At 43.5% G+C, this 22,942-nt stretch overlaps 1 protein-coding gene across 2 annotated transcripts in view; it reads right to left on the reverse strand.

Annotated features, from left to right (window-relative positions):
- Positions 1–22,014: 22,014 nt before the first annotated feature.
- ADCY8 (adenylate cyclase 8) overlaps positions 22,015–22,942 on the reverse strand; it is a 259,466-nt gene continuing 258,538 nt past the window's right edge. The window contains exon 18 of one of the 2 annotated variants that reach the window (XM_025394556.1): positions 22,015–22,591. In XM_025394556.1, coding sequence (XP_025250341.1) covers positions 22,104–22,591 — 488 coding nt within the window. In that variant the 3' untranslated portion in view covers positions 22,015–22,103. The remainder of the gene's footprint in view (positions 22,592–22,942) is intronic. The other variant, XM_025394557.1, reaches the window with a different exon arrangement.

Raw genomic sequence — 22,942 nt, forward strand, 5'->3', positions numbered from 1 at the left:
CTGCTTGTATGTACTATTTTAAAAACAAATGAGTGTGTGAAAAGCTGAATTCGGCATTATCAGGTTTTTGATCTAATGGTTTTCAGCCTTCAGTGGAGAAATAAATGAAACTGGGCTTGACAGGGTTAAAGCAAGTGGTGACTTAGAGGAATTATTGAGCTTGTTTTACAGAATGGCAGATAAGGAGACAGGTTGTTGAAATCCCCCCTGCTTGCAAAACAGCAAAGCTGGCTGAAACTGGTTGGAACCTATTGTGGGAAGTCAGGGAACCCGGCTGAAGCCGTGGCAGAAGAACATAAATTGTGAAGATTTAATGGACATTTATCAGTTCCCCAAATTAATACTTTTATAATTTCTTATGCCTGTCTTTACTGCAATCTCTGAACATAAATTGTGAAGATTTCATGGACATTTATCACTTCCCCAATCAATACTCTTATGATTTCTTTTGCCTGTCTTTACTTTAATCTCTTAATCCTGTCATCTTTGTAAGCTGAGGATGTATGTCACCTCAGGACCCTGTGATGATTTTGTTAACTGTATAAATTGTTTGTAAAACATGTGTGTTTGACCAGTATGAAATCAGTGCACCCTGAAAAAGAACAGAATAACAGCAATTTTCAGGGAACAAGGGAGATAACCATAAGGTCTGACTGCCTGCGGGGTCAGGCAGAATAGAGTCATATTTTTCTTCTCACAGAAAGTCTATAGATGGATGTGTGAGTAGGAGAAATATTGCTGAATTCTTTTCCCAGCAATAAATATTAATAATTGATAGCCCTGGGGAAGGAATGCATTCCTGGAGGGAGGTCTATGAACAACTGCTCTGGGAGTGTCTGTCTTATGCGGTTGAGATAAGGACTGAAATACGCCCTGGTCTCCTGCAGTGCCCTCAGGCTTACTAGGATTGGGAAATTCCAGCCTGGGGAATTCTAGTCAGACTGATTGTCTGCTATCGAACCCTGTTTCCTGTTAAGATGTTTATCAAGGCAACGCATGCACAGCGGGACATGGACCCTCATCAGTAATTCTAATTTTGCCCTTGCCTTGTGATCTTTTATTGCCCTTTGAAGCATGTGATCTTTGTGACCTACTCCCTGTTCGTACACTCCCTCCCCTTTCAAAATCCCTAATAAAAACTTACTGGTTTTGCAGTTCAAGGTCGCCATCACAGTCCTACCAATATGCGATGGTACCCCTGAAGGCCCAGCTGTAAAATTTATCTCTTTGTACTCTTTCTCTTTACTTCTCAGACTGGCTGACACTTAGGGAAAATAGAAAGAACCTACATTGAAATAGTGGGGGCTGGTTCCCCCGATAGGAACCACTATGGCTGAGTGAAGTCTGCATAGAATAGACTTGCTTACCCAATGGGTGACTTTTTGATGTCATAGCCTGAATTTCTACTGCATGTTTCATACCAACTGCCCCTAAATTTACACATGTGACCGACAAAAAAAGCATGAAAAACAACTGTACATGTCCATGGAGCTTCCAAACTTCTCCTTTCCTGCCACCAATCATTCTCTGTTCTCAAAACTCTCCTCCCAAAGTCCATCCCCTAAGTAAACTGCTTTTAGGCTGGTATGGGGAGGCTGATTTGAGCTAACCCCCTGTCCCCTTGCTCAACTGCCTTGCAATAAACCTTTCTCTCTGCAAAAGACCTACCCTTCAGTGTTTGGCTTTCTGTTGCATGCAGACAAACAAACTCTACCCTGTCTGGCAATGTAAATAACTGAGGGACCAAGGCAGAGAGGCCATCTCTTATTTTTGGCTTATTCATATGACACTAGAAAAGGCATTTGTGTAACAGTTGGAAGGTAAAGGAGAAGGAGGCATCATTCTTCTCCAGAGGCAGCCACAGCCCCTCATGTGGACAGGTGTGAGATTCACAGAGGCTGCCAGGTGAGTCTCAAAAACCATGTACACTGGGATATCAGGCTGAGGTATCCAGAGGTACTTCCCAGCCTCCATGAACAACTTCCCTGACCTTTTCTTTCTCAGCTCTGCAAAGATTATATGAGCCCCTAAGAGTACCTTCTAGATTCAATTTCTGGCTTCATTTCTTTCTGGCAGGGCAAACATTCCAAGCTTCTATGTCCTCCTCTGTAAAGCGCAGGTAATATTCTCCCCATATCTCTTCTGTAGGAATCATGAGATGTTTACACAAAGGACCCACCACAATGTTTGGCAAAGCGAGACATGTGTTAAATATTAACTCATTGCTCTCCATGTCTGTGTTTCAGAAATATCTGATGCACAGGTAAAGGAAGAAGGGAGTAAACAGAGACTCGGTGGCCAGGCTGTTCAGAGGAATTGGCGCCTTCTTTCATTTAACAATGTCCCAAGGCAGTTCCTTTGTTCAGGACAGATGCCAATGGTTGAGTAGAGACACACATGACTGGATAAAGAGGCACACATTACTGAGTAAGGAAGTGTGTGGTTGTGCAGGAAAGTGTGTGGTTGTATTTGTGTACCTCTTTACTCTTATTATGAGGTGCAAAGAGCATGCTGGAGGCGTCTCCATAATATCACAACTGTCTGAAGCTACTTAGCTGCCAGAAACCTTGGCAGACTTCAGGTTGAGTAAGTGCCCATAGTACATTCAATTATTGTTGCAAAGATCATTTAATGGGAAAGGTCAGAACTGTTTGGGGTACATCTCAGAGTTGATGCAGTGTATCTCCAACTGCTACTTGATAATCTTTTTGCATATATATATGCATATTATATAAGTATTAATCTGATTAATGTAAATAATCTCTTCTCTCCACATATATATGGAGAGATTAATCAGCAGACTCTGCTAGAGGTCTGCCTTTGCTTCCACATGTACCTTCCTTCAGGTGCTGGGTTCTATTGGAAGTCTCTTAAGCCTGGGCCTAGAAGGTCTAGTTACGTGTAGGGAAGTGTTCTTCCTCTAGCAGAGAAGAGGGATGATAATATTAGCTCCTGTGTATCCAGCCTTTTTCATGTGCCAGCAACACAACTGAATGCTTTTGCACAACTTCTCTTACTAAATCGTCCCAAGTTTCTGCAGTAAGTGGGATTATCACTTCCACTCAACAAAGGAAGGAATGGAGACTGGGAGTCACCCATCACTCATCCCAGGTCACTCAGTGAGGAAGTGGCAGAGTTTAGATTCTAACCACCCAGCTCGACTCCTAGTTCCTTGTGCTAAACCTCCCTCCTTATCCCTCCTCACACAGCGTGGCAATGGCTGTGGCCTCAGCAGTTTGTGTGTCAGATCTTGGCTTCTATTTGCCATGGGCTTAGTCTGTATCCTTCTGTGGGAGGCCCAGGACTTCATAATCAGGTAGAATCCCTTTTGGTCATGTAGGCCCCTGCAACGGATGTTTTACGTTAGGGTGTGAAAGCTCAGAAGCCAACATGTGCCACAGGTTTAATTTCAGTGAGCAAGACTGGCTGGGAGGGGACACTGGCCCATGGCTAGGCTCAGCCCTCCTTCAAGAGGGGAGACCTTTCCCCTTCTACTCTGGCCAACTGCTGCCAGGCAGATGCATAGAATCTATATAAATGGATTGTCCAATTGTTTTATTTGACATATAAAAATTATAGGTATTTATGGTGTACAACATATTTTGAAATATGTATACCTTATAGAATGGCTAACTGGAGCTAACATGTGCATTAGCTCACATACTTATTATGTATGATGAGAATACTTAAAATCTACTATTTTTCAAATACGTAATACATTGTTATTGACTATAGTCACTGTTGTATAATAGATTTCTTGAACTTATTCACCCTCTCTAAATAACATTTTATATCCTTTAATTAACATTTCCTCAATCCCCACCCCCAGCTCCTGGTCACCACCATTCTACTCTTTACCTCTTTGAGTCTGATTTGTTAAGATTCTGCATAAGAATGAGATAATGCAGTATTTGTTTTTCTTGTGCCTGGCTTGTTTTACTCCACATAATGTTGAACACCTATAAGTTCATCCATGTTGTTGCAAATGGAATTGTCCAACTTTTTCAGAGGAGCCAGAGATCTAGATTTTAAAATCTTTCAGTGTTTTAAATGCTGAACCCCTACTCAATTAAAAAAAAATCTCTGCCTCCTCTTTCCTCCCAAACAAAGAATCTCTGGACTGGTGATTCACTACTCCTTTTAATCATTTGTTTAATGATTTGACAAATGTTTATTCATTGTTTGCTCACTGCTAGGCATGGGCTAGGCACTGGAGAGCGATGAAGAGCAAGACGGGGAAGACAGGCAATGTTATAGTAACACTAGTACACCATGTACTTGCCAAAATGGGAAGCAGAGCTGTAGCAGTTTTGCAAGAGTCAGGACGCAGCATGTAGGCTCTTCTCAGTTGTGTTTTTGAGAAAGTAGAATATTATTGAGGTTGCCATTATTCATGAGATTTGGAGAATTGTGACGTAAATGTTTGAGGTGATGGATATCTCATTTGCCATGATTTGATCATTACACACTGAGTGTATGTATCACACGTACCCTCCCAAATATTTACAGCCACGATTTATTAGTTAAAAAAAGAGAAATTTGGGGAGAATTGTGAATCTGCTTGCAACGTTTTCATTCAGACTTTCAATTCCAACTGTTACGCGAAGGAAGTAGTGAGTCATAGGAGGTCGGTAACATGGCTTGTTCCATGCTATGATCACTGTGGCTGCTGTGTAGACAGCAGGGAAGGAAATAAAGGGTGATTTGAGATGAGCCAGTGAGGACACGGTGAGTAGAAGAGGTGAGTCAATATATTGACTTGGATGCAATGGGACATGAGATTAAGAGAAGCTGAGATTAGAGAAATAGTTTGCTGTGGATGTGGGGTTGAGGGAGAAAGATAAATGAAAGACTTCCTGGTCACGAGAATTGCTTTTTGCTGCTTTGGTCGACTTAAGTTTCATTTGTTAGTTTGCATTAAACTTTGCTGCAAATGGCAGAGAACCCCAAACACTGGAGGTGTAAACAAGATACTGTTATATTTCTGTGCCTTTTAGAAAGAGTCTGTAGATAGCCCAAGGCTGGCAGGGTACTCCATGGCAGTGGTCCCCTACATTTTTGGCACCAGGAACTGATTTTGTGGAAGATAATTTTTCCATGGACCAGGTGGGGGGATGGTTTTGGGATGATTCAAATGTATTATTTCTATTATTATTACATTGTAATAAATAATGAAATAATTATACAACTCACCATAATGTAGAATTGGCGGGAGCCCTGAGCTTGTTTTCCTGCAACTAGACAGTCCCATCTGGGGGTGATGGGAGACAGTGACAGATCATCAGGCATTAGATTCTCATTAGCAGCATGCAACCTAGATATTTCGCATGCACAGTTCACAATAAGGTTCGTGCTCCTGTGAGAATCAAATGCTACCTTTGATCTGACAGGAGGCAGAGCTCAGGCAGTAGTGTAAGCAATGGGGAGTGGCTGTAAATACAGCTGAAGCTTTACTCTGTCACTGCCAACTCACTTTCTGGTGTGCAACCTGGTTCCTAACAGGCCACAGACAGGCATCCTGCTCTATGAGATAGCCTCAATATCATGGTCTATGGTATTATAAAAATATGGTCTGTGGTTTCCTCCAAAAAAAAAAAAAAAAAAGCCTAATTATCCTCTCCTTGAATGTGAGCTGAACTTAGCAACTTGTTTCTAAAGAATAGAATGTGGTGGAAAGTGATGATGTATAACCAAGTTCTAAACAGACACTGTGATTTCTTCCTTTGATCATGAACTCTGGGAGAAGCCAGTTGCCATATTGTGAGGGTGCTCAAGCAGCCCTATGAGGAGGCCCATGTGGCAGGGAACTAAAAAGTCTCTGCCAAAGCCAAGAGGAAACAGATCTCCTGTGTGAGTGAGCCATTGTGGAAGCAGATCCTCCAGCCCCAGGCAACCCTGAGGTTACTGTAGCCAGGGCTGATGTCTTGACGCACCCTGTGAGAGTTCCTGAGTCACAACCAGCCAGCTTAGCCTCTTCTGAATTCCTGACTCATGGAAATGGTAAGATGATGAATGTTCTCTCTCTCTTTTTTTTTTTTTTGAGACGGAGTCTCGCTCTGTCGCCCAGGCTGGAGTGCGGTGACGTGATCTCCTGTCATTGCAAGCTCCGCCTCCCGGGTTCACACCATTCTCCTGCCTCAGCCTCCCAAGTAGCTGGGACTACAGGCACCCACCACCACGCCCGGCTAATTTTTTGTATTTTTAGTAAAGACGGGGTTTCACCGTGTTAGCCAGGATGGTCTCCATCTCCTGACCTTGTGATCTGCCCGTCCCTGCATCCCAAAGTGCTGGGATTACAGGCGTGAGCCACCGCGCCCAGCCGAATGTTCTTTCTTTTAAGCCATTCAGCTTTGAGGTGATTTGTTACATAGCAACAGATAATACGAGGTCCAAGGCATTCCAGGATGCAGGATGGAGGGGGAGGAGGAAAGTGAGTTCCTAGAAGGTGAAACTTGACCCTTTTATTACCTTGCATCAATCAGGACTCAGTCACTTGGCTCTACAGCCAGCTGCTGGAGGCCGGGAATGTAGCCTCCAGTCTTAGCACCTTTCCCACCTTTAAGGTGGGAAGAATGGGAACCAGGGAGCAATAAGCAGGTTCCACCACAAGTTGGGAGTGTTTTTTGTGTTCCCTAACAAAGGGAGCCTTTGTTGATACAAATAAAGCATTTCCCATAGTACTTTATGGAGGCGTTGGTCCATTTTTACCCAAAGAGATTGAAATGGTCAAATGCAGGGATCTTGCCTTTATTCTAAGAGAAGAAATACCCGTTCCTTCCAGGAGATGGCAGTAGAGTAAGCGTTAGGTCAGCTCTCTGGCCTTGCCTTCGGTTTGCCGAGAATACACCACTGAATGGGTTTCTATTCTTGCGGTTCCACTTCACACAGACCCAGGTTTGTGACAACTGTGCTTGGCATACCCATGATGGGCTCCAAGGAGAGATAGAAGCCATAAGGGGCTTTGCCGTGATGCTAGGGAAAGTAGGGCAAGGAAGGCCCCTGCAGAAATAATGAGAACATTGCAGGTGGAGGAGCGCAGGGGTGGGATGAGCTGAGGAAGAGGAGAAACACCGGGAGGAGGTCGGAGGTGGAGGGATTGTCATGGGGGGCTGTTCCCTCCTGGCAGGCTCTAAAGCAATCAGATTGGTTTGGTCATCCCGGTCTGCACTTTGCACTGGGGTGAGCTTTGGAGAAAGGACTACACGTGCTGGGAACAGTGCTCTTGTCCTACCCGCTTCAGGTCTGTCAGCCCCAATAGCAGGCCCGTCTTCACTCTTCATGTCTGTCTTCATTATGGGCTAAGCACTGGGCAGGGCACTCTCTTGCAGTGGAGCTTTGCCTTGGCAGGGAGTAAGTTCAAGTCAGGGGGACCTCCCGGGACGCCTTATGGCTGATGAACCAAACCATGCTTTCCAGCTTTCCTCTGTGAGGAAGCTAAAATCCTACTCTCTATCTGTCCCCTGTGTCTTTCTTCTCAATTAGTTTCTAACACATCGGGGAAGATGGGATGAGGGTGGTGCTGGTGATTTTAGGTCCCCAGCAACTTCTAACACCATCCCCAATTTTGTTTAGGGAAAAAAGTCTTCTGCTGGATAAAACTGGGTAGAGAAAAGAGAGTCTTTATGGGAATATCACCTGCTTTAGAGATTTGGGACAGAGAAGTTATTTTGTGCCAGGTGCTGGTTAAATACCATCTCTCTGTCTATATCTCTGTCTATGTCTCTCTGAATAAGTATCTGTCTGTCCATCTATCCATCTGTCTGTCTGTCTGTCTGTCTATCTATCTATCTATCTATCTATCTATCTATCTATCTATCTGTCTATCTATCTTTCTGTCTGTCTATGTATCTGTTATTATCAACTCTATGAAACAGATACTACCATTATCCCATTATTCATAGAGATGAAGAAATAGACACAAAGAAAGATTAGATAAATTGCACAAGGTTACAAAACTAGTAACCAGATTCTAGACCAGTTCACCTGACTCCAAAACCCACACACTAGATGACATGGTCTTGTTGGATTCCAGGCAGGTAGGTTTAAAGTCAAATAGGTATTCTGGGAAGGCAATCCAGCATGTTCAGTGCAGGATCTTAATGAGGAATAATTCTCTCTCTCTCTCTCTCTCTCTCTCTCTCTCTCTCTGTGTGTGTGTGTGTGTGTGTGTGTGTGTGTGTGTAATTTTGGTGGTAAGGGGTCAGGAGAGCAGGGAAAAGGAAAAGAAGAAAAAGCAGTTGGAGAACCAGCAAGATGTGCTTCAGCTGAGCTAGGATTTAAAGAGTTGTAGTCAGCCTGGCTGGGGCAATATTTAATAGTATACTAAGGAAGAGAGGATGAGCTTCTCTCCAGAGGGTTGGACTTAAGTACTCATGGGACATCTATGGGAGTTGCACTGGAATCAGTTAGACACTTGATCTCCTAGTTCAGGTAAGAGGTCCTCACTTAACACTTAGGTTTGAGAATCATTTGCAGAGGTGGTGGCTGACATCATGGGAAGAAGTATGATTTAGCCTGGGGCATGTGGAGGGACAAAGCAGGTGAGGATGCAAGAGGAGTCAGGGAACCACAATGAGATGTCTGACTAAGCCAAAGAGGTGTAATTGACACCAGCAGGGTGTGATGAACCTTACATGGAGGAGGGAGGGGCTGGTTGGCTCAGACACTCCAGAAAGGTCCAGTGTGTGACTGCATGTATCTCCAGCTTAGATCTTCCCTGGACTCTAGACTCACACATCCGGATGTACATTAGGCCTCTCAAACTTACTTGTCCAAAAGCAAACTGATCATCTTCTCCGAAGCCTGCTCCTCTTGTTGCCTTCAGAATCTCAGTAAATCCCTCCCCCGTTGGCTCCTTCTCTTCCATATCTTGCATTCAATCTATCTTCAAATATTGTGAACTCAGTGTTTATATATCCAGGTATACCCTGAGTCTGACTACTTTTTGCAACCCCCCATGTCAACCAGTCTGGCCCAAGCACATTTTCCAGGTTATTGCACCAGCCTCTCAATTCATCTCCTGCTTCCATTCTTGCCATATTGCTGTACCACAACATGGCAGACAGATGGTGTATTAGTGCATTTTCATACTGCTATGAAGAGATACCTGAGACTGGATAATTTATAAAGAAAAAGAGATTTAATGGACTCAAAGTTCCATGTGGCTGGGGAGGTCTCACAATCATGGTGGAAGGCAAAGGAGGATCAAAGACACATCTTGCATGGTGGCAGGGAAGATAGTGTGTGCAGGGGAAATGCTGTTTATCAGACCATGAGATCTCATGAGACTTATTCACTATCATGAGAACAGCGTGAGGGAAACTGCTCTCATTATTCAGTTACCTCCCACCAGGATTATGGGAGCTACAATTCAAGATGAGATTTGGGTGGGGACACAGCCAAACCATATCAAATGGTTGCTGCAAAAATATAAGTCCAGACATGTGGCTCCTTTACCCAAAACCCTTGAGTGGTTGCCCATCTCATTCAGAGGAAATCCCTTAATAACAGAACTACAAGGAAGGAGCCAGTGTCCTCCTGAGGGGACAGCCAAGGGTTAGAAGGTACCGTGAGGTGAGACAGTCTGTTTACAGCCTGGCTGCTGAGGGATTTGTTTCAAATCCCAGTATTTGCTGGTCTCCAAACCTCTCATGTCTTTGCTAAAACCAATTTAACAATCCCAAGTACAGCTTACCCAAATAAAAGGAGATTCATTACTTTCAAACAAGAAGATGCTTATTTCAGTGGAAACTTGGTTTTGTCAGGGGATGCAAATTGCAGCTTGTGATATCGTCTGAGAACAGTCAGGGTCTTCCTTGACATGGCACACTCACTGAAGGCTGCCTGTCCTTCAGCCTCCGAGTGCTACCAGTAGTGTGCACTTCCTCAGAGGCTGGTGACCAAGGGAAGGCAACCCAAAGATTCATAAGTTGGGCTACTTCAATAGCTTTTTTTTGTTTGGTCACTTTTGCAGAAGAGTAAACTGTCACTCAAAAGGACAGTTGGTCAGTTGTTCACTGGTGACTCTCTCTCTCTCTTCTTGATGGAGTCTCGCTCTGTTGCCCAGGCTGGAGTGCAGTGGCGTGATTTCCGCTCACTGCCAGCTCCGCCTTATGGGTTCACGCCATTCTCCTACCTCAGCCTCCCGAGTAGCTGGGACTACAGGCGCCTGCCACTATGCCCGGCTAATTTTTTTGTATTTTTTTTAGTAGAGACGGGATTTAACCATGTTAGCCAGGATGGTCTGGATCTCCTGACCTCGTGATCTGCCCGCCTTGGCCTCCCAAGTGCTGGGATTACAGGTGTAAGCCACCACACCCGGCCGTCATCTAGGTCACTTCTAACCAGCCTTACAAAAATAACACAGCCCTAGTGTGAAGAAAGTATCTGTGGAGTAGAGTAATGCCCAGTAATTGTTTGTCGAATGGAGGCAGGGAAGTTTAAGCTGCTTGCATGAGAAAATGAGAGGAATTAGATTTTGCTGTTGAAAAGCAGGAGTAGGGGAGAAGGGTGAGAGGGAGCAGAGAAGGGAGGAGGTGGAGACTGTAAGATACTGAAGGTGGGCTGGGGACCCTGAAGATATGGAAGGGTTGTTGGGTGACACTTTAAGAAGGGAGGGCCCTAACGTTTAACTTGAAGGTATTTTGTTATGCTGACATTAACCACTCTTCTGTCTCCTCTCTTGAAATATAGGGGAAAGCCTACTGTACGCATGAACACTGTGCTTTGTGCATGTGTGAGGTGTGTGTGTAAGCTGTGTGTATGAGGGAGTGTGAATGTAAGAGAATGTGTGTGTATGAGAGAGTGTACATAAAGGTTGGGAGTGTGAGAGAGTATGAGTATAGTATGTGTGTGTATTTGTGTACGAGTGTGTGAGTACATGTGTGTAGAGGGTGAGCGTGCATGAACATGTGAGAGTGTACGAGTATGTGAGTGTGTGTATATATGAGTGTGCATGTATTTATGTGTGAGAACATGAGTGTAAGTGCATATGTGTGAGTGTGAGTGTATGTGTATGCAAGTGTGTATGCAAATTAAGAAAGGGCTGAGCTTTGGGTTTTAGTAGTGTGGAACAGTGATGGGAAACAGAAGTGTGAGGGGTTAGCCTCAGGGGCCTGGGGGTTGGTTTCCACTGGGATTTGAATCAATCTCATTCAAGTCCATTGGTTAAGGAAGACTTAAGTAAGCTCCCAGTCACAGGGCTGACTTACTTACAGTAAGCCAATAAAAAGAGGTCAGAGCACCCATGGAGGAGTCAAAAGAGGACAAGGGATCAGTTTCTCTGCATCCCAGCCCTAATTCTATATCTGTCTGTTGAATCTTGGCCAACTATTTCTCCCTCTTTGGGCCTTAGCACCTTCCTATGTAAAATCAAGACTTTGGACCATGTATGATCTTTAAGCCCTTTTCAGCTTTAACACTCCTTTGGATAGAGTTTTAGAATTTATTTTTATCAATGTTTATGAGCCCTAGTTTCCTGGCAAATTGGGATAATAATCTGCCTAAGAGCTGTTATGAAGATCAATTGAAATCATATTTGGAAATGGACTTTGCAAACTGCAATGCATTCTAAAAATGTTAGTTCTCATTATTGCTATGATAATGTCATGATCGGGTCAATGTATTATGAAAAAACTATGTTTGAAATCATTATGTGCAAATGGAAACAAATTGTGTTTGAGTCACACTGTCTGTTTGATAAAAGGTAAAGACAGGTGCACGGAGTATACTTGCAATGCTTTGTATGCTCACCCAATGAACGGAGATGTTATTTTTCTGGGGAGGGAGGAGGCAGGAGAGTGACTGGAAGTGTGTGGCTGACAGGCAATTAATAATTCCAATAGGCACATGGTGTTATTCTGCAGGGCGCCCTGCCTCTGGTAACCCATCAATAAAATATTGGGTTCAGTTGTTTGGAGCCCATAGCTAATCTGAGAGCAACATTCTCATTTGGAAATGCTGGTTGTCACAGGCACTGGAGTGTCAGAAAAGTCTATGCATCTGGAATAAAAATGTCAGGGAAGGAAATGAATTTAAACACCCCTTCTCTTGTTGCATCCAAAAGGGCAGGGTATGGCCTTGAAATCTGGGTCAGCAGTGGTTACTGTGGCCCTGGGAAAATTATCTCTCTACTTAAAGGGGAGCTCCAAACAGGGGTGTCTGTTGGGCAGGGCTCCTCTGAAAGATGTCCACTCCATTCTAGGAATGGTCCAGACCTCTGACTCATGGTTTAATCAGCAAGGGTCAAGTAAAATCTTTTGCAGTTTTTAAAGTAAACCCATGTTTCACTTTTGCTTAACTGTCACTTTTTTCATTATTAAAGTAACACATACTTATTGAAGAAAATTTTGCAAATATAGACAAGTAAAAAAGACACAGAAAATGGCAGATGTTCACTATTTCAATAAAATCACTGTGTGTTCAATAACGGTAACAAGACTGGACACAGAGGTTCATACCTATAATCTCAGCACTTTGGGAGGCTGAGGTGGGCAAATTGCTTGAGCCCAGGAGTTTGAGATCAGCCTGAGCAACATGGCAAAACCCTGTCTTTACAAAAATACAAACATTAGCTGGCCATGGTGACACGGGCCTATAGCCTCAGCTACTTAGGGGTGGAGATGGGAGAATCACCTGAGCCTGGGAAGGCTGATGTTGCAGTGAGTGGCGATCTTGCCACTGCATTCCGGCCTGGGCCACAGAATGAGACCTTGTCTCAAAAGCAAAACAAAACACAACACCAGCCACAATAAGTAGTATTTGAGTGCAGCAGAAGTCCAAGCTAAAGCACTTGAAATGTATCACTGTCTGTTATCTTTAGGGCAGCCTAATGAAGTGCTGTGGGCTGACAATTTTGTATCTACAAGTTCAAAATTCAAAGAGTTCTGAAAGCTAAAGTTTGTTTTGCGACTAATTTGGGAGCAAAACACGAGTCCTGTTTAGAGACATTAGTTATGCTACTTAGTGTAAATAGTTATTTATTTACAACATTATTAACAGGCTTAATTATTGTACACTGCCTCAGGCCCTGGAGATGTTTCCTAGTACAGGGATATCTTGGAAATAATGTGGGTTTGGTTCCAGATCAATACAATAAAGCATATATTACAATAAAGTGAATCATGCACATTTTTTGGTTTCCTAGTGCATATAAAAGTTATGTTTATACTATACCATAGTCTATAAAGTTTGCAATAACATTTTGTCTAAAAAAAAAAATGTACCTACCTTAATTAAACATACTTTATTGTGGCTGGGCACAGTAGCTCATGCCTGTAATCCCAGCACTTTGGAAGGCCGAGGCGTGTGGATCACCTGAGGTCAGGAGTTTGAGACCAGCCTGGCCAACACGGCAAAACCCCATCTCTACTGAAAATACAAAAAAATTAGCTGGGCATGATGACACATGCCTGTAGTCCCAGCTACTCAGGCGGCTGAGGCAGGAGAATCGCTTGAACCTCGGAGATGGTGGTTGCAGTGAGCCAGGATTGTGCCATTGCACTCCAACCTGGGTGACAGAGTGAGACTCCATCTCAAGAAAAAAACCCTCAACTTTATTGCTCAAAAATTGCTAACAATCACCTGAACCTTCAGTGAGCCGTAATCGTTCTGCTGGTGGAGGGTCTTGCCTTGATGTTGACAGCTGCTGACTGATCAAGGTCGTGATTGCTGACAGTTGGGGTGGCTATGGCAGTTTTTTATTTATGCTAAATCCTTTGCTGTCATTTCAACAATATTCACAACATCTTCACCAGGAATAGATTCCATTTCCAGAAACCACTTTCTTTAATCATCCATAAGAAGCAGCTTCTCATCCGTTGAAGTTTTATCATGAGTTTGCAGCAATTCAGTCACATCTTCAGGCTCCACTTCTAATTCTAGTTCTCTTGCTATTTTCATCACATCTGAAGTTCTGGCCTCCTCTGAATTCTTGAACCCTTCAAAATCATCCATGAGATTTGGATTCAGCTTCTCCCAAACTCCTGTTAATATCAATATTTTGACCTTCTGTCATGAATCATGAATGTTCTTAATGGCTTCTAGAAGGGTGAATCATTTCCAGGACATTTTCAAGTTATTTTGCTGGGATTCCTTGGAGGAATCACTATCTATGGTGGCTACAGCCTCATGAAATATATGTATTAAATAATAATACTTGAAAGTAGAAATTACTCCCTGATCCATGGGTTGCAGAATGTATGTTGTGTAAGAAGGCACTAAAACAACATTAATCTCCTTGCACATCTTCTTCAGCATTCTTGGGTGACCAGGTGCCTTGTTCAATGAACAGTAATATTTTGAAAGGAATCTTGTTTTCTGAGCAATAGGTCTCAATAGTGGTCTTAAAATATTCAGTAAGTCATGCTGTAAACAGATGTGCTGTCGTCCAGGCTTTGTTATTCCATTTATAGAAGACAGGCAGAGTGATTTAGCATAATTCTTAAGGGCCCTAGGATTTTCACAATGGTAAATACGTACTGGCTTTAAATTCAAGTCACTAGTTGCATTAGTTCCTAACAAGAGAATCAGATGGTCTCTTGAAGCTTTAAAGCCAGGCATTGACTTCTCTCTCACTATGAAAGTCCTAGTTGTTATCTACTTCCAAAATAAGGCTGTTTCTTCTACATTGAAAATCTGCTATTTAGGGTAGTCGCCTTCATCAGTGATTTTAACTAGATTTTCTGGATGACTTGCTGCCACTTCTGTATCAGGATTTGCTGCTTCATCTTCCTTTTTTCTGTTATGGAGATGGCTTCTTTCCTTAAACCTCAGGAACCAATTTCTGCTAGCTTCAAACTTTCTTCTGTAGCCTTCTCATCCCTCTCATCCCTCAGAGAATTACAGAGAGTTAGGGTCTTGCTCTGGATTAGGTTTTTGCTTAAAGAAATATTGTAGCTGGTTTGATATTCTATTTAGACCACTAAAGCTTTCTCTATATCAGCAATAGGGCTCTTGCACTTATTTATTTTTTATCATTCCTCTGTTCACTGGAGCAGCACTTTTAACTTTCTTCAATAATGTTTCCTTTGCACTCATGACTTGGCTGTTTGGTGCAAGAGGGCTAGATTTCAGCCTTTCTTGGATTTAGATGTGTCATCCTCACTAAGCTTAATTATTTCTAGCTTTTGATTTAAAATGAGAGGTGTGAGGCTCTGTTATGGTTTGACTGTGTTTCCATCCAAATCTCATCTTGAATTGTAACTTCCATAATTCCCATGTGTTGTGGGAGGAACCTGATGGGAGGTGATTGAATCATGGGGGTGGATCTTTCCTGCGCTGTTCTCTTGATAGTGAATGAGTCTCATGAGATCTGATGGTTTTAAAAACGGGAGGTTCCCTACACAAGCTCTCCATTTGCCTGCCACCATCCATATAAGATATGACTCCATAAAACCTCTTGCTTTTGTAAATTGCCCTGTCTCAGGTATTTCTTTATCAGCAGCATGAAAATGGACTAATACACTAAATAGTTACCAGTAGAGTGGAGTGCTGCTGAGAAGAGGCCCAAAACATGGAAGTGACTTTGGAACTGGGTAACAGGCAGAAGTTGAAACAGTTTAGAGGGCTCAGAAGAAGACAGGAACTTCCTAGACACTTGTTGAAGTTCTAGACACTTGTTGGAGCTTCGTAGACACTTGTTGAATGGCTTTGATGAAAATGCTGATAGTAATGTGAACAATAAAGTCCATGCTGAGGTGGTCTTAGATGGAGATGAGGAACTTGTTGGGAACTGGAGCAAAGGTGATTCTTGTTATGTTTTAGCAAAGATACTGGCAGCATTTTGTCCCTGTCCTAGAGATTTGTGGAACTTTGAACTTGAGAGAGCTGATTTAGGGTATTTGGTGGAAGAAATTTCTAAGCAGCAAAGCATTCAAGAGGTGATGTGGGTTCTGTTAAAGGCATTCAGCTTTATAAGGGAAGCAGAGCATACAGGTTCAGAAAATTTGCAGCCTGACATTGTGATAGAAAAAAAAGGCCCATTTTCTGAGGAGAAATTCAAGCCACCTGCAGAAATTTGCATAAGTAATGAGGATCCAAATATTAATCCCCAAGACAATGGGGAAAATGTCTTCAGGGCATTGCAGAGGTCTTCACAGCAGCTCCCTCCATCACAGGCCCAGAGGCCTAGGAGGAAGAAGTGGTTTTGTGGGCCAGGCCCATGGTTCCCATGCTGTGCGCTGTCTAGGGACTTGGTGCCCTGCATCTCCACCACTCCAGCCATGACTAAATGGGGCCAAGATACAGCTCAGGCCATGGCTTCAGAGGGTGCAAGCCTCAAGCCTTGGCAGCTTCCATTTGGCATTGAGTCTGTGGGTGCACAAAAGTCAAGAATTGAGGTTTGGGAAACTGCCTACATTTCAGAGGATGTATGGAAATGCCTGGATGTCCAGGCAGAAGTTTGCTGCAGGAGTGGGGCTTTCATGGAGAACCTCTTCTAGGGCAGTGCAGGAGGGAAATGTGGGGTTGGAGCCCCCACACAGAGTCCCTACTGGGACACCACCTAGTGGAGCTGTGAGAAGAGGACCACCATTCTCCAGACCCCAGAATAGTAGATCCACTGACAGTTTGCACTGTGTGCCTGGAAAAGCCACAGATGCTCAACACCAGCCTCCCTACAGGAGGGAGGCTGTACTTTGCAGAGCCACAGGGACAGAGTTGCCCAACACCATGGGAACCCACCTCTTGCATCAATGTGACCTGGACATGAGATATGGAATCAAAGGAGATCATTTTGAAGCTTTAAAATTTGACTGCCCTGCTGGATTTTGGACTTGCATGGGCCTGTAGCCTTTTTGTTTTGGCCAATTTCTGTAATTTTGAATGGCTGTATTTACCCAATGCCTATGCCCCCATTGTGTCTAAGAACTAACTAACTTGCTTTCAATTTTACAGGCTCATAGGTGGAAGAGACTTGCCTTGTCTCAAATGAAACATTGGATGGTGGACTTTTGAGTAAATGCTGAAATCAGTTAAGACTTTGGGGGACTGTTGGGAAGGCATGATTAGTTTTGAAATGTGAGGACATGAGATTTGGGAGGGGTTAGGTGTGGAATGATATAGTTTGGGTGTTTCCTCACCCAAATATCATCTTGAATTGTAACTCCCACAATTCCCACATCTTGGGAGGAACCCAGTGGGAGGTGATTGAATTATGGGAATGGGTCTTTTCTGTGCTGTTCTCTTTCATAGTGAATGAGTCTCATAAGATCTGATGGTTTTAAAAATGGGAGTTTCCCTGAACAAGCTCCCTCTTTGCCTGCTGCCATCCAGGTAAGATGTGACTTGCTCCTCCTTGCCTTCCACCACGATTGTGAGGCCTCCTTAGCCATGCAGAACTCTAAGTCTGTGAAACCTCTTTATTTTGCAAATTGTCCAGTCTTGGCTATGTCTTTATCAGCAGCATGAAAATGAATTAATACAGGTTCTTGAATTCTTAGAGGCCATTGTAGGATTATTAATTGGGCTAATTTCAATCTTGTTGTGTCTCAGGAAATAGGGAGACTCAAGAAGAGACAGCAAGATTGGGGAATGGCTGGTCAGTGGAGCAGCCAGAGGACACAGGACATTTATCAGTTAAATTTGCCATCTTACATGGGTGCAGTTTGTGGCACCCCAAAAAGAATACATAGTGACATTAAAGATCACTGGCCACAGATAACCATAACACATATAATAATAATGAAAATGTTTGAAATATGGCAAGTATCTCTAAAATGTGACACAGAGACACAAAGGAAGCACATGCATTGGAAAAATGACTGTGACAGACTTGCTTGAGGCAGGGTTGCCACAAACCTTCAATTTGTAAAAAAAAATGCAGTATCTGTGAAATACATAAAGTGAAGTGAAATAAAATGATATATTCCTGTATATGGTATGTTTCCCTTACTTTTCTTTTTTTTTTTTTTTTGAGACGGAGTCTCGCTCTGTCACCCAGGCTGGAGTACAGTGGCCGGATCTCAGCTCACTGCAAGCTCTGTCTCCCAGGTTTATGCCATTCTCCTGCCTCAGCCTCCCGAGTAGCTGGGACTACAGGCGCCCGCCACCTCACCCGGCTAGTTTTTTTGTATTTTTAGTAGAGACGGGGTTTCACCGTGTTAGCCAGGATGGTCTCGATCTCCTGACCTCGTGATCCGCCCGTCTCGGCCTCCCAAAGTGCTGGGATTACAGGCTTGAGCCACCGCGCCCGGCCCCCTTACTTTTCAAGTCTTAAAACTTCGGGATTCTAAATCACAACAGCTTCCTTTCTGATGCGCAAGTGGTAGGAAAAGAGTCTGGGGCACACAGAGGTCCTGCTGCATGTCCAGCATCAAAGAGCTGGTAAGTGATAAATATAGGATTCAAACCAAGGCCTGTGCACCTCAAGAAACTGCCTCTGAATGGTTAGCCCAGTACTTTCTGATCTTTTTCATATCACAGGGCAGAAAGAAAATAAAAATTGTTGTTTAACCCATTGGGGGAAGAGGATGAAGCTGTTTGGGATCAGGACAAGTGGCCCCAGGCTGTCTGAATCGCTGTCATTCCAGAGTTTTGCACAGCTCACCCATTCACACAACCTGCAGGATGCAAGTGGGGAGTCTGCTCAGACATCCAACTTTCATTTTATGAGCATTATTCACCCCCTTACAAGGTTCAACAGTGGTGTTTAAGGACAGGACTCTTGAGCTAGCCCACCTGGCTTTGAATACCTATTTTCCAGTTGTTAGACCTTGTGTGAGTTGCTCAAACTCTTTGTGCCTCAGTTTCCTCATTTGTAAAATGGAGATGACAACATAGTTGTAACTTCCAGTGCAAAGCAGCTACACTCCCATGGTTCCTAAAGAAGAAAGGAAGTGGTGAAACTGGTGTGGGGGCATTTCTGAGCTCAAGGTGACCCACATGGCTTTATGTGATGGCAGATTGGGAGGCAGCAGCTCCTCAAACCCAGTCCTAGAATGAAAGCTGCAGATACCCACCCTTGCCCATTCTCTAGGCAAGGCTGTGCTTGTCTCATGGGAGACTGTGCTTTTCCTACACAGACTGATGAATGGTGGAGGACCCACCTGAATCAGCTCCCAGAAGAGTAAGTCAAGAATACGGAGCTGTTGAGAAAGCCTCAACTAAACCTTATTGAATTTCTCCTTGTATTTCAGCATTTCGGGAACCATTCCCTAGGCATGTGTTTACCCTTGACATTTCTAAAATCAAACCCCACATCTCACAGGCATAGTTCAGAGATGGAAAAGGTAAGATTGATATCCCTGTCTAAAATACTATGCCAGGCTTCCCAGAAACCACTTGATTTCAGGTTCTTTTAGTAAATGAGCTGAATGGACCAAAAAAGTGGGTAAACAGAAACATACTTCTAATTCAGGAAGACCATGTGTCTTCATGGCCCCCTCTAGACTCATGCAGGGCCCAAGAGGCTTGTTTTCTTAGCTATTCAACCGCAAGCCAGTTTATGGTTCTGTCTCTTGTCCTTTTACCTTAGTATGGAAAGACTACATCTGCTGGTGGCAATGAATGTGCTGATCTAGAGGGAAGGGACTCAATGTTTTGGTGCTGGATGAATTGGAGTAGAGGCCAGATGCCTACTTGATGGGCTCCTTGGCAATCTGATGGGAATTCTCAGCATCATCATGTCCCCTTGCTCCTCTCTTTCCTGGAGTCCTGAATGAAGTCACACCTCCCAGACCCAGGATGGGGTGTCCACATCCTCCCTATGTTGTATCTTAAGGTTTGACATCATTGAGTCATAAACAGGTTCTGGGTGAAGCCTTACTTCACCCAGTAACCCCACTGTCACCCCCAAATTGGTGGCATCCACATGCCTGATGGTTCTTACCTTAGTTTCTGCCTAGTTATCTTGTCTAGGGCCAAATTCTTCTAGTCCAGGGACTGTCCTGAGTCCTAGCTCAGGGTTTAGAAACAAAGTCTTTCCCTACTAGCCTCTCTTCTTGGAGGTGGATCCAGCTCACCATGGCTTGTCCACTTACTGGAGTCTCTGCTGATACTGGCTGTGGCTTTGAGATGGGCTTTATGCTCTGGGGTAGACCAAAGCTTGATGATCCACATCAAGTTTTCAGTTTTTTAGATACTGTGCCTTCACAGCCTAACTACCTTTGCAGACCAGCCTTTTTGCTAGCTTTGTTTGCCAAGCTTCGACCTACCTGAGCTCAGCTCCCCACCTGCATCTGGTGGTTCCAAGTCTCAGCAGGCATAAAGCTTTACTTTGTCTAAATGTCCTCAGTCTGTTGGACTTAACAACCCATGGGGCTTTCCTGACCTGGGATCCTCTGAGTCTATGAAGGTTGTAACAGCCTCTGGTATTGGTAGAGGGCTTTACAGTATGCTGAGGCTTTTTGCACGTCATCTTCACATTCCATTGGGGCCTTGCACGAATTTGGAGGTGGGATACTTCTTTGATGTGTATATAGTTTTCTAGAGCAAACAGCATCCCAAATGTGGTTCAAAGTTCAAGGTTTAGCTGAACCTCAATTCCCTCTCTGCTTTGTGCCTCAAGAGAAGACAGCTTTACTTCTAACATTAGGGTCCCACTTGGGATACCTCAGGTAGGTGTTTTTTTGAGGGTATATCTCCTGTGGATTTGTTACCTGGGGCTAAGTTTCTTTTAAATGGGATGTGTTCAGAGTCAAGTGTTTAGAGAATAACTGGGATTTTGTAATTTTCATTCAATTACTTAAACCTTGTACCTCCAACATAGTGCTTATCAGAATAGCTTAGTGCTTATAAACATGGACTCTGGGCTCAGAAAGACTCAGGTACCTGTGGCATAGGCAATTCCATTTCACTTTTCCTTTTGGTAATGGAACACAGGAATAATCCATTCCCTAACTTACCCCGCAGTGAAGTGGGACAGAAAGATGATGTATGCCCGGTAGCTAAGACCTTTTAAGTAATTCTCGTTTCTTTCCCTTTTTTCTCCTCGGTTGGCTGGATAGAGAGGAACAAGAAGAGAACTCCAATGCAGAAGGAGGTTAGGCCCCCCCAAAAAATTTCATGGGAGACCTCTTGACACATATCCAATAGAACAAGAGCAAGAAATACATCTTTTATTGTGTTTTAGCCACTAAGATTGGGAGTTATTTGTTATGGCAGTTGGCTTTTATTGAATAATACAGTTATGAGGCTAGTTCTATAATTAACTACATGGCCTTGGTCAAATCCTTGAATTTTTCTGGGCCTTCTCATCTGTATGAAATTTTCCTGGCAGTCTTGTGGTCATAAGCACGTAGGTGTCTTCCAGGAAACAGTGTGCTTGCCCACGTAACTCACTTACCCATTGCCTTTCTCACTGTTCCTCCAATGTACTGGACTTGATCTGGGCTTTTGCACTTGCTGTTACTTTTTCTTATGAAACTTTTCTCTCAGGTCTTATGGATCACCTCTTTCTCATTATTTAGGGCCAATCTTTGACATCACATCTTCAAAAAAGCCTTCCCTGGTGACTCAGTTAAATCAGCATCCCTATCCTCCCATTCTTTATCCCAAGTGGCCAACTTAATTTTCTTTGTTGCCTCTACTTCTATCTGAAAGCAGATTATTTATGTATTGGTTAATAAGAATATTATATATTATTCCCCAACCAGAAGGTTAGCTCTATAAGGGAAACACTTTTGCTAGGATTTCCCTGGAGCATAGGACAGTCATAGGAACATTGTAGGTGCTCAGCAAATACTGATGAATGTGCAGGTCAAATGCTGTTAGGATTACAGGAGGTAATTATGTAAAAAATTTGGCACTTGACCTGGTACATGGCAAGTGCTCAAAAATAGCAGATGGTGGTGAGTATCTGATTGTATGGAATTTCTGTTCACTTCACATGTCCCTATTTTCCACCTAGTTGTAAGTCTCTCAAACTCTCAAAGTCAGAAACTAGATCTCATTTATCTTTGCTTCCCAATGAACCTTGTACACAAGAGGTGACCAATAAATATTTGTGAAGGGAACATTTGAAGAGAACCTCAAATTGTGTCCTTGATCTGGTACATTCAAAGACCAACGAAACCATCCTTGTTCTAAAAAAAAGTAAACCTTTTTATTAGTATATTTATTTTATATATAAAAGAAATACAAAAAAAAGACACACAAAGAAAATGCTTTTATGGCAAATCAGATTTGTCAGTGCCTTCAGCTTGGGCTCCAGGCTCCGTGCCGCTGGGTGACAACAAAGTCCGCCGGTTATAATGACCCTTGATGATTCCCGTGTTGTTGTTCTCATTGAGTAGCTGCTTCTGCCTTTGCCTATTGAGGGACTGGACAAGTCCCAGGACAACCGCAGCCAGGGAGTACTGCCCAGGCAGTCTTCTTGGGGGCAAGATGAATGGGTTGGGTTGGACTCTTCCCAGGAGAAAGTACGTTTTGATTTTTCCTTCCTGTTCACTGATGCCCTTCACATAAATCTCCCCTCGGTAATCAAAGGCAAAGCCCTGGTCCTTCAGGATGAGATAGGTCTCCTCTGGGACTTGGATCCGGCCACTAACCCCTGTGCTGTCCATTCGGCTTGCCAGGTTCACAGTTTTGCCCCAAATGTCATACTGTGGTTTCTTAGCGCCGATAACGCCGGCTACCACTGAGCCATGGCTGATGCCTAGGAGGTGAACCAAAGGAGCAAGAAGTCAGAGGCAGAAGAGGTACACTGAAGGTGTCAGAGGGAGAAGAGGGACATTGGGGTGTCTAGACCCCTCCCTGGGATAGTGATCATTATGTGTGAGGTCTCTGTGGATGAACGGGACGTCCAGATCCTGCCCCCAGTCACTTATTAGATTACCTATTTGGACCTCACTTTTCTCATCAATAGACTGGAAATAATTAAAGGAAGATTTAGTGAGACAATATAAATAAAACCACTGTGGCATAGTGCCTGGCAACCAGTGAGTGTTCAATTGAATATAATTATTATTTTCATATGAACATTGACTTGTCTCAGTCCGTGGGATGA

Source organism: Theropithecus gelada, chromosome 8, assembly GCF_003255815.1.
Source record: "Theropithecus gelada isolate Dixy chromosome 8, Tgel_1.0, whole genome shotgun sequence".
In the NCBI taxonomy this organism is placed as follows: domain Eukaryota; kingdom Metazoa; phylum Chordata; class Mammalia; order Primates; family Cercopithecidae; genus Theropithecus; species Theropithecus gelada.